Source organism: Paraphaeosphaeria sporulosa, assembly GCF_001642045.1.
Source record: "Paraphaeosphaeria sporulosa strain AP3s5-JAC2a unplaced genomic scaffold CC84scaffold_10, whole genome shotgun sequence".
Classification (NCBI taxonomy): Eukaryota; Fungi; Ascomycota; class Dothideomycetes; order Pleosporales; family Didymosphaeriaceae; genus Paraphaeosphaeria; species Paraphaeosphaeria sporulosa.
Window position 1 is genome coordinate 803,753 of NW_017253369.1, and position 13,696 is coordinate 817,448.

General features: G+C 52.7%; 5 protein-coding genes across 5 annotated transcripts; 2 read left to right on the plus strand and 3 right to left on the minus strand.

Moving 5' to 3' along the window:
• Positions 1 to 73: 73 nt before the first annotated feature.
• Positions 74 to 1,092, minus strand: CC84DRAFT_1127437 (concanavalin A-like lectin/glucanase; the record flags this gene model as incomplete). The annotated part of the gene is made up of 3 exons (XM_018175774.1): positions 74 to 342; positions 390 to 700; positions 790 to 1,092. 3 exons carry the CDS (start codon positions 1,090 to 1,092, stop codon positions 240 to 242), a joined length of 717 nt encoding a protein of 238 aa, XP_018031976.1. The 3' UTR covers positions 74 to 239.
• Positions 1,093 to 1,824: 732 nt separating this feature from the next.
• On the plus strand, positions 1,825 to 3,149 carry CC84DRAFT_1153565 (uncharacterized protein; the record flags this gene model as incomplete). The annotated part of the gene is made up of 5 exons (XM_018176846.1): positions 1,825 to 2,235; positions 2,284 to 2,471; positions 2,506 to 2,553; positions 2,607 to 2,777; positions 2,921 to 3,149. 5 exons carry the CDS (start codon positions 1,825 to 1,827, stop codon positions 3,147 to 3,149), a joined length of 1,047 nt encoding a protein of 348 aa, XP_018031977.1.
• Positions 3,135 to 4,990, minus strand: CC84DRAFT_1208713 (uncharacterized protein). The gene is made up of 2 exons (XM_018182178.1): positions 4,300 to 4,990; positions 3,135 to 4,242 (listed from the first exon to the last, which is right to left on the minus strand). The coding sequence occupies exons 1-2, from the start codon at positions 4,862 to 4,864 to the stop codon at positions 3,488 to 3,490; spliced, it is 1,320 nt and encodes a 439-aa protein (XP_018031978.1). The 5' UTR covers positions 4,865 to 4,990; the 3' UTR covers positions 3,135 to 3,487.
• On the minus strand, positions 4,933 to 10,168 carry CC84DRAFT_1153569 (uncharacterized protein). Its single transcript, XM_018176847.1, has 4 exons — positions 9,984 to 10,168; positions 7,135 to 9,932; positions 5,978 to 7,087; positions 4,933 to 5,923 (listed from the first exon to the last, which is right to left on the minus strand). Exons 1-4 carry the CDS (start codon positions 10,093 to 10,095, stop codon positions 5,264 to 5,266), a joined length of 4,680 nt encoding a protein of 1,559 aa, XP_018031979.1. The 5' UTR covers positions 10,096 to 10,168; the 3' UTR covers positions 4,933 to 5,263.
• A 759-nt stretch (positions 10,169 to 10,927) lies between these two features.
• CC84DRAFT_1153572 (uncharacterized protein) lies at positions 10,928 to 12,572 on the plus strand (the record flags this gene model as incomplete). Its single annotated transcript, XM_018176848.1, has 3 exons — positions 10,928 to 11,138; positions 11,255 to 11,429; positions 11,473 to 12,572. Exons 2-3 carry the CDS (start codon positions 11,411 to 11,413, stop codon positions 12,570 to 12,572), a joined length of 1,119 nt encoding a protein of 372 aa, XP_018031980.1. The 5' UTR covers positions 10,928 to 11,138; positions 11,255 to 11,410.
• Positions 12,573 to 13,696: the final 1,124 nt, after the last annotated feature.

Consider the following 13,696-nt stretch of genomic DNA (forward strand, 5'->3'; position numbering starts at 1 on the left):
CAGAAACGCGGGGCCGCACGAGCCAGCCGCGCCATCACCACCGTCGTTGTCCTCCCACGTCTACAGCAGAAGACACCACGCTGCTCTACGCATGGGACCGACACCGCAGGCATTGCTACGATTACAACCAGCTTTGGGCGTCATTCTACTGCGTTTCATTCATTTTTGGCGTTGATGTCATCGATAAGCTCTATGCCAGAACATTCACCCCTCCATGCACACTTCGTCTCGTTCCACCATCATTGGTTCCCGCAAGGATCGCTGGCATCGCAACCGGGTCCATTGCGCCTTCGCACCAAGATACCACTGCTCGAGATGGTAGTGTTCGACCACATCTCGCCACTTTTCATTGTCAGGTCGACCCTACATGCTACCGCCGGGTTACATACCTAGTGCCTTGGATCTCATATGCACCTGCCCCGGAGAAAGGAACAGTAATGCCCTTTTGTGTGATAGCAGATATGCCCGTGAACGACACCGTGCCGAATTCGGGCACCTTGACGAGCTCGCCGGGCACGACTTGGTATGCCTGAACCCACCAGTCTGCTACAAGAGCCGTCAAAGCGGTTGGCGCAGCGCTGGGCGGTGCAGACGCCGTCTGCGTGGTCTTTTTGTTTTGCGTCAGGTTCTCTATGGTGACCAAACCGGCTGCTCCTGCGTCGACATTAATCGTGATAGTCATGTTGTCTCCGATGGCGGCCTGACGTAGCATATCAGCTGTTGACCATCTGTAGTTGCGCAGGTTTCGGTGTAGATATAATGTCGACAATTGATTCTGTTATCACATACCGGAACTTCTGCAGTGGCGTCTGTGGGGGCGCCTGGGAAGAAAGCTGACCACGTCGATACCGTTTTGTTGAACGACACACCGCCGCCAACTACATATGTTTGTGTCAAACTGTCGCCAATTCCGACCCATATGGAGAGGCGATTATCTCCCGTCAAGTTGGCTGGTACGGTGAATGTACCACTTACTGTTCTGAAAGCATCATCAGCTGGCGCTTTCAGAACAGCACCACCTCGGTTTCTGTCATATGCCGCACGAGTGACCAGCGCCCAATGCAAAGCACCCAAGAGGATATAGACCTTCATTGCAACGAGCGTGTTTCGAAGAGGCAGGGAAACCAACGAGTTTCAAGGGTTGAGAAGAGCGCGAGGTGACTCCTAACTATTCGACTATTTGGTGTTGGTCAATCTCCGATAGCCCCAGTGAATGCAAGGTACAATGTGGGACTCCCACTTTGACCAAGGCCTCGATACTGTTCAGCCAGCGCTACCCGGTTCAATGGAGGTTTCGTGCAGTGTTTCCGTTTCTCGGACCACGCCGAGCTTCGCGTAAGCTCTATCCAATCTGGATAAAATTGATATGGAACAGATACCACCAACTTGAGCAATTGGAAAAGAAGCCTTGGCTACAAATACCATTCGACTATAGGCCATCCATTTCGCCCCACATTGGCTCTTCTTTTCCTTCGCCGTAAAATGATGCCAGCAGCCAGCTCAAGAGGTGGGGCACCCACCCATGAGTTGAAATCGGCTGAACAACAGCTTGCGAAAGGAGATGTACCCCAACCTCAATAGGAGTACAAAGACAAGCGATGCGGATGTACGGACCAAAGCTATGCCCGAAATGAACCTCAGATTTTGAGATATACCGCCGCTTCCGACTCGCTCAAAGATTGCCAACCCCAACTAACGCAAGAGAAACCGACGGATCACATAGATAGTCAACGCCTTCGAATTGTCCAACAGTTCTACCTCCAAGTCCCTGTACTTTTTTGACCCAGTCCAGTCTGCCGCTCAGCGCGAAAAGGCTACGGGAACATGAAGCGCTCGAATGCTGTTTTCCTGGCGCTTTGCGTGCCTACACATGCTCTCCTACGATTCCAATGTGCTCAACTGGTCATCGATCGGCTCGACCCGCTGGTGACGCCAGGCATGGCGCCCTCACCGCACCTCCATCAAATCTTGGGTGGGAATTCATTCAACACGACCATGGATCCGACAAAAGACATGCCTGGAGAGAGCACTTGCACTTCTTGTTCCTTTAGTGAAGACTTCTCAAACTACTGGACCGCTACGTTGTACTTTAAAGCGAAGAACGGGACCTACAAGCGCGTCACACAGAAGCCCAATGCCGGTTTCGACGGTGTGAATGGAGGAATGACCGTGTACTACATGCAAGATGGGCTCTACAACTTCAACCAGGTCTCAAAGGTTACTGCGTTCACACCAGTATGTTGCTACCTCCGCATAGTGTTCAGCACTGACAAACCCGTATAGGGCTTTCGCATGTTCATTGGCGACGTCAACGCGAAAACGAAAGAGGAGGCCGAACGCTTCCGCCAACTCACCTTCACCTGCTTGCAGACCATCGGCACTCGCGATCCTCAGATTCTCGACTTCCCGTCCGAGCCCTGCCCTGCTGGGATCATGACTGCCGTGCGGTTTCCAACGCAAGCCTCTCCAACGTACTCTTCCCAGGGCCATGCTGACGACGAACAGATGCTGGGATGGCAAGAATCTAGACTCGCCTGACCACATGGCACACATGTAAGCGCAGGCATTTCCCTGGGATCCGAACCCACTCGACTTACATCCGCTAGGTCGTACCCCGAGACAGGAAGCTTTGAATCCGGAGGACCGTGCCCAGCTACGCACCCCGTGCGCGTGCCCCAGCTCTTCTACGAGGTCGTGTGGGACACTGCGCCGTTCAACAACAGAGACGACTGGCCGACCGATGGTAGCCAGCCGTTTGTTTGGAGCTTTGGCGATGCGTAAGTTGAGAGTCCCTTCTTGCAGTGCTTGGGCAAAAGTTTGCGGATGCTGTGTTAGCCCAGGAGGAGCAATGCAGCGGCTCAGCTTTGACCTAGTATTGGAAGCTGTCCGTTGCTCGAGAGCTTGGCTAATCAGTCGGTAGCACTGGCTACGGCAATCATGGCGACTACATGTTTGGCTGGAAAGACGACGCTCTGCAACGAGCCATGGATAGTCCCTGCTATGTAAACTGTCCCACGTTGAAGACACAGGATGTCGCGGCCATGAACAAGTGCACTATCGAACGGAGGGTGGACGAGGATATTGATGGATGGGTCACTGCGTTGCCTGGTGGTCACCAGGCGAGTTACGTCAAGAAAAGATGGGATTGAATCACGAGATAGCCTGGTAGCACTCAGCCATTCATACATTAGAGAATAAATGAGCAAAGAAATCCGTTGCTTCATCAGCTCATTACCATCCAATGTCAACGCCGCAAACACAAAAGCAATCTCAGAATGAGCTCTGGATAACTCAACGCCTTTTCCACAAACAAGAAGTCTATACAAGAACAGAATAAGAACAGCAAACCCAAAACTCGCCAAAACAGGTCCAGAATGGACTCAACGCCTTATCGCTATGCTAAAAGGTAATGAAGGTAACCGCTTAATGTCATGAGCTGGCCGTGTCGAGCGAAAAAGCACTTGGACTGGGAGGCAAAGCCAGCATCTCAGAACATTTCATGTTCCAATCCCCCATAACCATCGTCACTTACTGCAGCTCTCTTGCCCTTCACCCCGTTGGGGATATCAGGAATCGGAGGTACTGCAAGACCGTCTGGCACAACGGTGACGATGTGCTCTTTCTCGGCACTTTTGCCGGAAGTGGATCTCTTTTTCAGAGTGAAGGATTTCTTCTTGACCAGCTTCTTTGAAGGCGTGGTCCTGGAACGCTGCGTGGATTGTGCATCAGAGTCGGATGTCTGTGCAAGAGAGAAATCGGTCTCGGTTTCAGTGTCGGTAGCGATGGGCTGGTATTCACCATCGTGGTCGCCCTCGCGAGTTGTTTTGCGCTTCTTGACAATCTTGAAATCAAGAGGCGTTGCACTTGGCGCTTCATGCGGGGACATGGTAGGTGTTGGTGGGAGATTTGTTGGTAGCACAGGAAGCGGCGGGACAGGATGTAGATTGTGTGGACCGAGAGCGAGTGACAGTTCCTTCCGGGCTTCCTGGAGTTTGTGCTCGAGATCGGAGACGCGCTTGCTGAGTTTTCTTTGCTTGTTGAGGTCGCGCTTCGAAGGGGTTTTGTAGAGGGCAGGTGTGCGTGGAGTAGTAGCGAGTGTGAAGCCATTGGGTGTGGGCGTGGCAGGAACGGGTGTGGAAGCATAGGTGGCCGTTACGTAGGTAGAGGTAGATGCAGCCAACGAGGGCACAGCGGGAGAATTGGCGGTTACGAAGCTAGTCGAGGCAGATGCGGCAGGAGAGCCTAACGTTGGGAGATTAGCGTGAGTGCTTCCGTGAATGTGGAGGGCAGGGGACGCACTGTTCATCGCCCTGGCCCTGTGCGCGGCAAGCGCAGGCCGCACGAAGACCTTGGGGGTGGGCAAGAGGCCATGCTCTTTGGCGACCCGATAAGCCTCCTCGACCTCCTTCCTGCGGTCGACTGCGGCCGTGTCGGGGGCGGCCTTTTCTGCCGTCTCGCTGCCTGCCTTGCGCTTGCCCAGCGAGCTGGCTCCGTTGAACCAGGACGTCAGCGCTCGGGAGAGGCGACTGAACGGGCCCTCGTTCGCACTTGTCGGCTCTAGTGCAGTGCGGGTTGCAGAGTGGCGGCTGGTGGTGGTCGCCGACGGCGTGCGTGACGCAGGCGCGGGTCGCTTCTGTGTGACGGCGGCGGGCGCTGCTGCCGCTGCCATGTCGTCGGCGACGGACCAGGCAGGAGCGGGCATGGTTGCGAGGCACTCGGCATTGAAGCGGTCAATCAGGGGGCCGAGATCCAGGTCTTTCCACAGCTCGTCTGGCGGCGGGCGGATGCTCGAGGTGCTCATGTGCTCGTAGAACCTGGACTTGGCCATGTTGTCGGCGGCGGGCTGCTTGGCTTTCTTCGGCATTGCGCGGGGGTTGCGGCGAGCGTGTGCAATTGCAGGGCGTGCGCCTGCCGATGCTGCAAGGGCGGGCGGAATGGGAGCAAGAGTGGGTGCGATGTTGGGAGCTGCGAGGGACGGGCCGCGACGCGTCTAACATGTCCGGCAGCGAGCACACGCGCGCCAGATCAACAAGGGTCTGGGCGAGCGGCCAATCGGCTGTCGGTGCGTGCTGTCCGCCCGTTGGCATCCACCGCTGTCGGCGCCGTTGATTGGCTCCGCGCGGCGCCGCCCCGCTGCCGCGACAACACAGCAACGCATGCCAGCCTACATCACGTGCCCTTCATTGCTATCGGTTCTAGATGCATCAGTAATTACTCTGGCGGTGCCCACCATGCTACGTGATCGGGATTGTCGTGTGTGAGTCTACCTGCTCTCCGCCTCGAGCCATACAGCGCTCCGAGCCGAGCTCATGTCTCCGACTCCCACGGTACTGCTCTTCACGTCGGGCACCACCACGACACACTCCCCATACGTCAAGTAGTCGGTTTCACAGTTGAGCGCCTCCTCTTCTCCCGTTCCGTCCTTCTTCTTGTCATCTTCGCTCTTGGGTGCGATCTTTGCACGGATCTCGACGTTCGGAACAAGTGCCGTCCCGGGTCGTAATGGTATCAGCATGACGGAGAACTGCTGCTCGTCATCCTCCTTGGCTGTGAAGTGAGCCCGCCGCTGCCCGGCCACCAGCCACGTGTCAGGGTTCGCTTCCAGCGTGTAGATGAAATCGATCGCGTCGTCGGGCTTCGAAAGATTGGCTGCTGACAAAAGGCTACTTTGAGTGCACCAGCGGCGGGTGTGCTTGATGCTGAGTTCGGCCATGAGAGGCTGGCCCACCACGGCGATGGTCGAGCCGTGTGACGATGAGGAATCCGCTGATGCCAGCGAGAGAGACGCTGTGTGCAGGATGTGTGTTTGTGGTATTGAGACTGTTATTATCATGCGCCGAGATGGGTTAGGAGAGGGCGGAGCAGCACCGGGAACAGTGGTTTCCGAGTCCGTCGTCTTTGGTAGAAGGACCGATTTGTGATTCTAATAATACGGTTAGCGACAGAATCTGCCAAAGGGTCTTGCGGCATGGCCTACCTGATGCCACTTCTGTAGCCAGCTGCGAGTGTCCTCTCGCACTGTCTGCGGTAGGCTTTCGATGCACTCCTCCCAGCCCATGTCCTCGAATGAACCCATGTCAACCTGCTGCAGCAGGGCAACTCTTTCGAATTGAGGGGGTAAAACCCGATGTCTAAGCCGCTCTGTGAAGGTGTTGATCAAAAGGCGGGCCAGGCGACGGACTGGGCCGTTCTCTACCGCACTCCCAAAGAAAGCGCGCGTTCGGTCTATGACCTCTTCATCTAGGCAACGGTATTCCACGGAAAGGGCAAGGCTTCCATTGTTAGTAACCTGGCTCTTTCTACGGCCACCAGCCTCAACACCTTTCTTGGTGACTTTGTAGGTGACAGCAACAGGCTGTTTTGGAAACACCTGGAAGGGACCTTCCGTTTTCTTCGGTGCAACGACATCGTATTCATCTGAACCTTCAAGTGACACATCTGTAATCTCCAACGGTACCTGGCTTGCAGTCTTGATGTTGAATTTCGAGAAGAGAGAAGCGTTCTTGAAGTGATCGTGAACGTTGACATCCAGAGGTAGCTCGACTGGAATCGTGAATGACGAGTGGTACTGAAACTGGCCGTTTTCAGTATAATAGTCAATTTCCATCTTAATCGTGAGGTCAGGCAGCATTGTCTCGGTCTCGTAAGGAATCTGGAAGGTCACAGTGGAATTCGCGGCAAGTCCTCCAGTGCGAAGGACACCCGGACTGGGTTTTTCCACAATCTGCGCGTCCCCTGATGTTGTGGTTGCATTGGCCGTGCGCAGGCGTAGACCGGCGGATGCCGACTTCAGGCGTATCTCAGTCCGCTGTATCTCGTTCCATCCGCTCGAGCATGTGACTTCGATATGCCTAGGCTTGTCGATATGTATGAAATGCGAGAGGAAAAGCCAGGCTTCGAAAGCTTCAGTGCGCGGAAAACACAACACGCGATTCTTCTTTGCAGACTTGAGAGAAGTGGCGGAGACGGAGGTGATGATGCCCAGAGGTGTGGTTGCCTCAGCTTTGGTGAAAGGCTCGTGAACGAAAGCGATTCGCTTCGTTTGCAGGATAATCTTGTCGACAATATACGCGCCCGTGGTATTGACCTGCTCAAATTAGTGGGATGAGTAGTACTAGACGAAATATAACGCACATTTGAGCTTAGCCATACTCGACACACGCCTTTCGCAACATGTGCAGCTTCTGTGCTTTGCAACCATATGTCTTTGCCTTGCGCTGAGACGGCATCTATAAGCCGAATCTTGGCCATGTCAAACTCAACTTCATCCTCTAGAAGATTTCTGAATTGAAGTCGCAGCTGAAATCCATCTTTTCCATCAAAATGACGTACATATGGCTCTACAACAATGTCGTTGAAGTATTTCGCCATTTGAACATTTACGTCATAAGGCAACTGCTGCGAGTAGTCGACCAGTTCTGAAAATATGCCAGCAGTGTTGACTTGGTCATCATTAAACCAATCTTTCGGTGTCTGGAAAGCTTCTGTCGAGCTTGCTCCTGACTTGTGGGCTCGCATGGATCTCTTGCTCGCAGCTGACTTGGCCAGCACTTCCAAGAGAGTTCGTACAAACTCGTCTTTGCGATTCAGTTTCTTCAAGCAGCGGGCATACACCTTGAGCATGGTCGTCTCAACGGTGTTCCAACCAGACTCTCCAAAAGTCGAAGCCATGCGTCCAAAATACATAGCAGCGGCCGCAAAATCGCCAAGTTCGAAGCGCAAGGCGGCTAAGTCGCCAAGCACGCTTTCACCAGCCTTCGTCTGGCCTGCAGCCATGTAATGCTTCACAATCAGGTCACTTAGAGCCTCATAGGACTGACGAAACCTGTCTAAGCCTGATGCTGCGTTTCTGAGCGCAGGTGCTGCTAATCCAGCGATAGATTCTTCGGAGATGGGCTCTTCGGGTTGCGCGTCTTCCTCGTCTGAGCTATCCTTCTCGTTGGAGGCAGAATTCTGATCATCCAAGTCCACATTATTGAATTCTTCTTTCGGTTCCACTGTTGCGAGAACGGCAGCCCATCCGACGTTCCAACCCAGAGCCTTTCCTACACGCTCCAGAATACGCCTCTGAATAGCTAACAATTGGGCCCTAGCACCGGCCAGTTCCTGCTGTCCATTCTTAATCTGCGGCAAGCTGCCTTCCTGATGGGGCGTGGATCGGTCTTGATACTGTCCGTTCTCGAATATTGTCTGCGCACTCGAGGGAGCTTGCGCATACGGAGTGTCCACAGACTGTGGTCGACCATGGTTCAGTGATGATGACCGGGACGGATGTATCATCGACTTCGGCTCCGACATGGCAATTTTTTGCTCTTTCGCATTCTTCCCGAATGGTAAAGTCTTGCTAGAAGATCGATTACCCGCTTCGCTGAAGAATCTGGTGAATGGAAGCGAATATGTTGTCGTCTCCCGTAGGATTTGTTCCAGCGCGGAAAACGTCCAGGATCTGACAAGGTTGTCCAGAAATTGTTCGGGGAACGTAGTTTCATGTGCTTTCGCACCATTCAAAAGGTCAGTTCGCAATAGTCGTCCCGCAAATGTTATGAAGTTCAAGGCTCGCGAGCACAGCTCGGCCAGAGAGAACAAATCCTCGGCATCAGCAGACGAGCTTTCTGTTTTCATGCCAACATTACTATCATCCACAGACCGTTGAGGTACACTCGCACCGATGCGTGGTTGTAGTTTAGCCGCTAGATCAGATCGCACCGACTGAGAATTACCCAGACGCAGCAACAACGACATTTGACGTGCGAAGATATAGGTGCGGAAGTCGAAAATTGAGATCTTGTTAGAAAGAATTTGGCCTCGGTAATCTTTTTTGTTTGCATTGATTGGAGAATCATCGTGAAATTGCGGCGGTTGTTCGTTTTCCTTGTTGGCACCGTTATGCGAGAGTTCTAACAATGCTGAGGCCTGGTCGTATAGATCATCGGAGTGGTCGCTGATAACGCCACCCTGAGCAGTGCTACCTTCCATAGCCTGCTCGCGAATCACAGTATCAAGCCCGATGGACAGTTCATCGTAGCCAAGTAGTGCGTCCTCCACCAAGCCAACGCTTTCAAAGCCCCTTGCAAGGCCCTCCTTCAGTATGAAGAACGTGCAAAAGTTCCAGCCCGGTAGCGAGCGCTGAGAGTCCTTTTCGCGAATATCGTCCTCGTATTGCCCAACACGAAGATCAAAGGATCGGAGAATCAATTGTTTGAACTTGACTATTATGTCATTCCATGCTCTTTCCTGCTCTTGGGGCCCCTCAGTAATGGGTGGGCTTGTCACCGGCGTCTGAGGGAGCATATGAGGTGGGACAGAGTCCTTCGGTAGCCGCACCTGGGCAACCCGCTCAGGAGCAGACTTTGATGTAGTGTCGAAGTCAGCGCGTAACTTCTCCAGTAGAGTTGTGGTTCCTTTAGTGAACCGAGAAGCAAGGTTGCTCTTTTCTTTTTCGCCGCTGGCCGAAGTTGCCGAGCCACGAGGTTGACTAGCTGCAGGAGTGTCGGGCAGGACCACATGGACGATCATCCATTCAAAAGCGTCATGGTTCTCTTGCTTACTTGCGGAAGAGCTACTCTGTGATGGCGGTGTATGTGTCTTCACCCACTCCCTAACCTGCTTCCGTGCAGTAGATTTGTAAGTATCAGAATCATCGCATCTGAGAATGTACACTTTAAGGTACGGAGTCTGGCGAAGACCTGGAATTTGATGGCGTCGCTCTTTGGAAACTCCTTTACCTTGGTCCGTAGTGGTCGAAGTTGGTGTAGATGCAGCTATCTCCGCCTGCGATGCGGTATCTGCACTCGGTACCAAGTCTACATGCAACGAGTCAATCGACCGCAGTGGTCGGGTTGATGCTTTCCAGTGGAGATTTTTCAGGGGGAGGCGTGCGACAAGCTGCTCCTGAACCAACGGGAAGAGACCGGACGGATCGTGATACTCCACTGCAGGAAGATCAGTATGTCCTGAGATTCATTCGAAATCGGCTGGCGTACCCGTGACCTTGGAGCTGGACAACCCATCCATCATCGCTGGTTCAAATTGCTTTTGCCTAGGAGCAACCTCTGCGGCACCCACAGCTGGCGCACCATTTCCAAGGGTGTTCATCAACCGCGCTCACCAAAGAGAACAGGTCCGGTTCCTTATTTCGATAGTCTGGGGAAGTTTGTCTAACCTCGCGTGGTAGCAAAGATGCGGGACAACTCAATGGCGGTGTTTCCTGAGAGCGCTAATACTACGCTTTCCCTAATTCAGACTAGCAAGTCACGTGTTACTTAAGGCGAGTGGACCCGCCCCGCACCGACCATGTTCCCCTTTCATCGTCGGAATCATCCCTACATCCTGGCAGCGAAGCGAGAGGCTTTAGGCAGTCACCTTCTCCATTGTCGTTGCCAGGGTCGGGCAATTACCCAGATGCTGAATACCATACGTATGGTAAAAGCATTGACCGCAGCTAGGGTCACTACAAGCCTAAGCCATAGTGGCTCTTCGTTCACCCACTCACAACGCTTCTATCAGCTCGATATCGGTCGTAGAGGAGAAGGCAGCGTCTTACTTGTGCATGCCACGGTCGAATGGTTCCTAAAGATTAAGAACAGATCATGAGACCAATGCTCTAGAACTGAACCATCATAGGTATGCATTGCTGCACTACGGCAACATCGAAAAGTAGAACCAGGTCGTCACACGTACGAGCAACACGAACCGGATGCTTCCACTACAAAGGTTCTGGGAACGGGTAATTGGTCCATAATCATGGCGCTCGACATCATTAAAAATATGTTGCTATGATTCGCGAGTTCATACCGCATTATTTTGGAATGAGCTTGAGCCATAGCAGGTACTTTGATGCGAAAATTACCTAAATGCGCTAGCGGTGCCTCCGCCCCGCACTGTCAACGCTCTTTCTGGATTCCGGTGAACGATCGCCACAAGGCTCTCTTTATAGAGAAGAGCGCAGGTCTTGCAAATCATTACCTTGATCGTACAGCCATCCAATTAGCTACAACGAATCAATGGTCGCATCGAAAAATGCCTCGCGGGCTGCCTGATGGTTTTGTGGTACCAGGCGTGTTCGCGTTTCACGCCTCGTGGAATCTTGCGAGCTCGCATTGCTCGTATTACTACTTACGCGTCAGGAGGTTGGGCAAGTTTAGTGCTTCCATTCTCCTTCGATATGTTTATGCCTCGCAACACATGCACGGGCTCTACGCAACTCAAGCTTTCTGTACAAGTTCCACTATCTTCTTGCAACTGACGGAGTAAGCCTTATTTCGTATTCCGTTGCTATATATCCTGGGGCTGCCTGAGACGTGCCGACGCACAAACAAGCTTCGTTGATACAAATTTTATTACTATATTCGCCATTGCAAACCCAACACCGCCACAGTAAACACACTCGTCGACTACCTCGTGATCCAAGATGGGCATGGGAGATTACTGTAAGTCTTAAATTCATACAAGCACTCTAGCTAATGTACACAGCGCCTGGGAGTATTTGGTACTATGCGCCAAATAAAGCGGCTCCGATCGTTTTCATCGTACTCTTCTTCACCTCCGGCGTCATCCACACATGGCAGACGATCAGACACGGGTCCTGGCGAACGACAATCTTACTTCCATGGGCAGCAGCATTGATGATCGCCGGATTCATCATTCGCGAGCTTGGGGCATACCATCCCGAAAATCTCACATATCTCATCGCTTCCACTGTACTCATCATGTCCGGTCCACCCGTTTACGCGCTTATCAACTATTTCATCCTGTCGCGGATCCTATACTACATCCCATATCTCGCACCAATGCATCCAGGACGCGTTGCCACAACTTTCGTTGGTCTCGATGCAGTTTGTGAGATACTGATCGGACAAGGCGCGTGGCGGATGGCAAACTCGTCCATGACACCGAAACAACGCAAGTTGGGAGCAAATCTCGTAACCGCATCACTCTCCCTCCAAGTAGCACTCTTCGGCTCTTTCGGTCTTCTCGCTGCCCAATTCCACATGCGCGCCAACAAGGCAAAGTTACTGTCCCGAGATTTACGAATCGTACTCTACGTGCTGTACGTATCTGCCACCATCGTAACAATCAGATGTATATACCGCCTGGTCGAATACACCGAGGGCTGGGACAGTACCATATACAAGAATGAGGTCTTCTTCTGGATCTTCGAAGCCATCATCATGTTTCTCAATACGGCTCTCCTGAATGTTTTTCATCCCGGCAAGCGTTTGCCTCGATCAAACTCCGTGTTCCTTGATAGAGATGGGGTTACAGAACGCCGTGGCCCAGGCTGGGCAGACGACAGACCTTGGATCGTGACAGTGTTCGATCCGTTTGATGTCTGGGGTCTCTTTACTGGGCGTGACGAGAAGACACAGTTTTGGGACATGAGCGGCGAAGAATTGGAACGTCTGCGAGCTGAAAAGAAGTTGAACAAACGGAACGTTCTCGCTGGAGCAGTTGATCCATTCCATCTATGGGGCTCAAGAGGATACATAGGGAAGCATTTCAAGAGCAAGAGAGCAGGTGCAGGGTCACGAGCGACGCAGACGACGGAGGAGGCAGGCAAGCCGCCCGCCTAGTTTTGCAGCAGCTCGGGTCTTGGTAGATCTGGAAACAACTTTCGTACGTTGCGATGCGTTACAAATGTCGCTGATATTCAATGTATTTCACTGTATGCTCCTTCCATGGATTTTTCTTCGCGGCTTCCCACCCACACGCTTAGCGCATTGCATGTAGGCCCGGCATATGTACGATCACATGTTCTTTCCAAACTTTCAACTGTGCCTTTACCTTCACTTATTACTGCTAGGCCTGCCTGAAAGTGCAGTGTAAACCCATTTTTATCTCGTCGCTGCAGCTCCATCCTTCCAATCGCTAGATCATGTGCTATGACATCAACAAGCAATAAACCAGCTTGGTTCGATGTGGGATTCGTCGCAGGTGCGGAATCGTTGTTCCTGATTGAGTGAATGGTCTGCTGTATCAGTCCGTACTATGTAAGTGGATGTCGATGAAAAAGATACCAGTCGACTCATATTCGCACCAGACTGAAGAGACCCATGCATTCGAGAACACTGCCGAGAAAGATACTGCCAACGTCGGCGATGGCTCGAACCGGGACCGGCTTTCCGCCAAACTGCGCCGCAACCGCAACAATTGTCTGCCTGTAGCCCGTCTGTATGATGAAACCGGACATTCTTGTCGCACAGCGCGCCCACTTCAAGGATCTCGGCCTAAGTCCGATCGAGCGTCGCCGCAAGAAGCTCTCAATACGTCTACCGGGCGTCATGACATGGTAGAGTCCTGAGGAAACGTTGTTGTCACAGCCGCCGAGGCGGCAAGCAAATACTGGCTGGTGGCAGGCACTGAAGTCGGACTTGTTGTGACCAGGGGCGGGCAAAGGGTTAGATCAGGATGGGAAGAAGTGGCACGAGCATTGGTTGAATGAATATAGCATATGCATGTAAAGTGATTACTTCCTGTCGTGCTTGCTTTGCTTAGCTCTCTCCTTGGTTTTCCTTTTTGCCTGTCTTTTCACGGCCTTCGTTGACCTCATAAATAATGAACTGCGAATTGTGGTTGCGGATGCGGCAGCAAAGTTGTTGTGGACGCGTGTGAAAGGGATTGGTGCCCATCAAGGCAGAGCGGAGATGGTAGATGGTATTGAGGATCCTGGAGATGTATGTGGCTCTGAGGTCCTTCT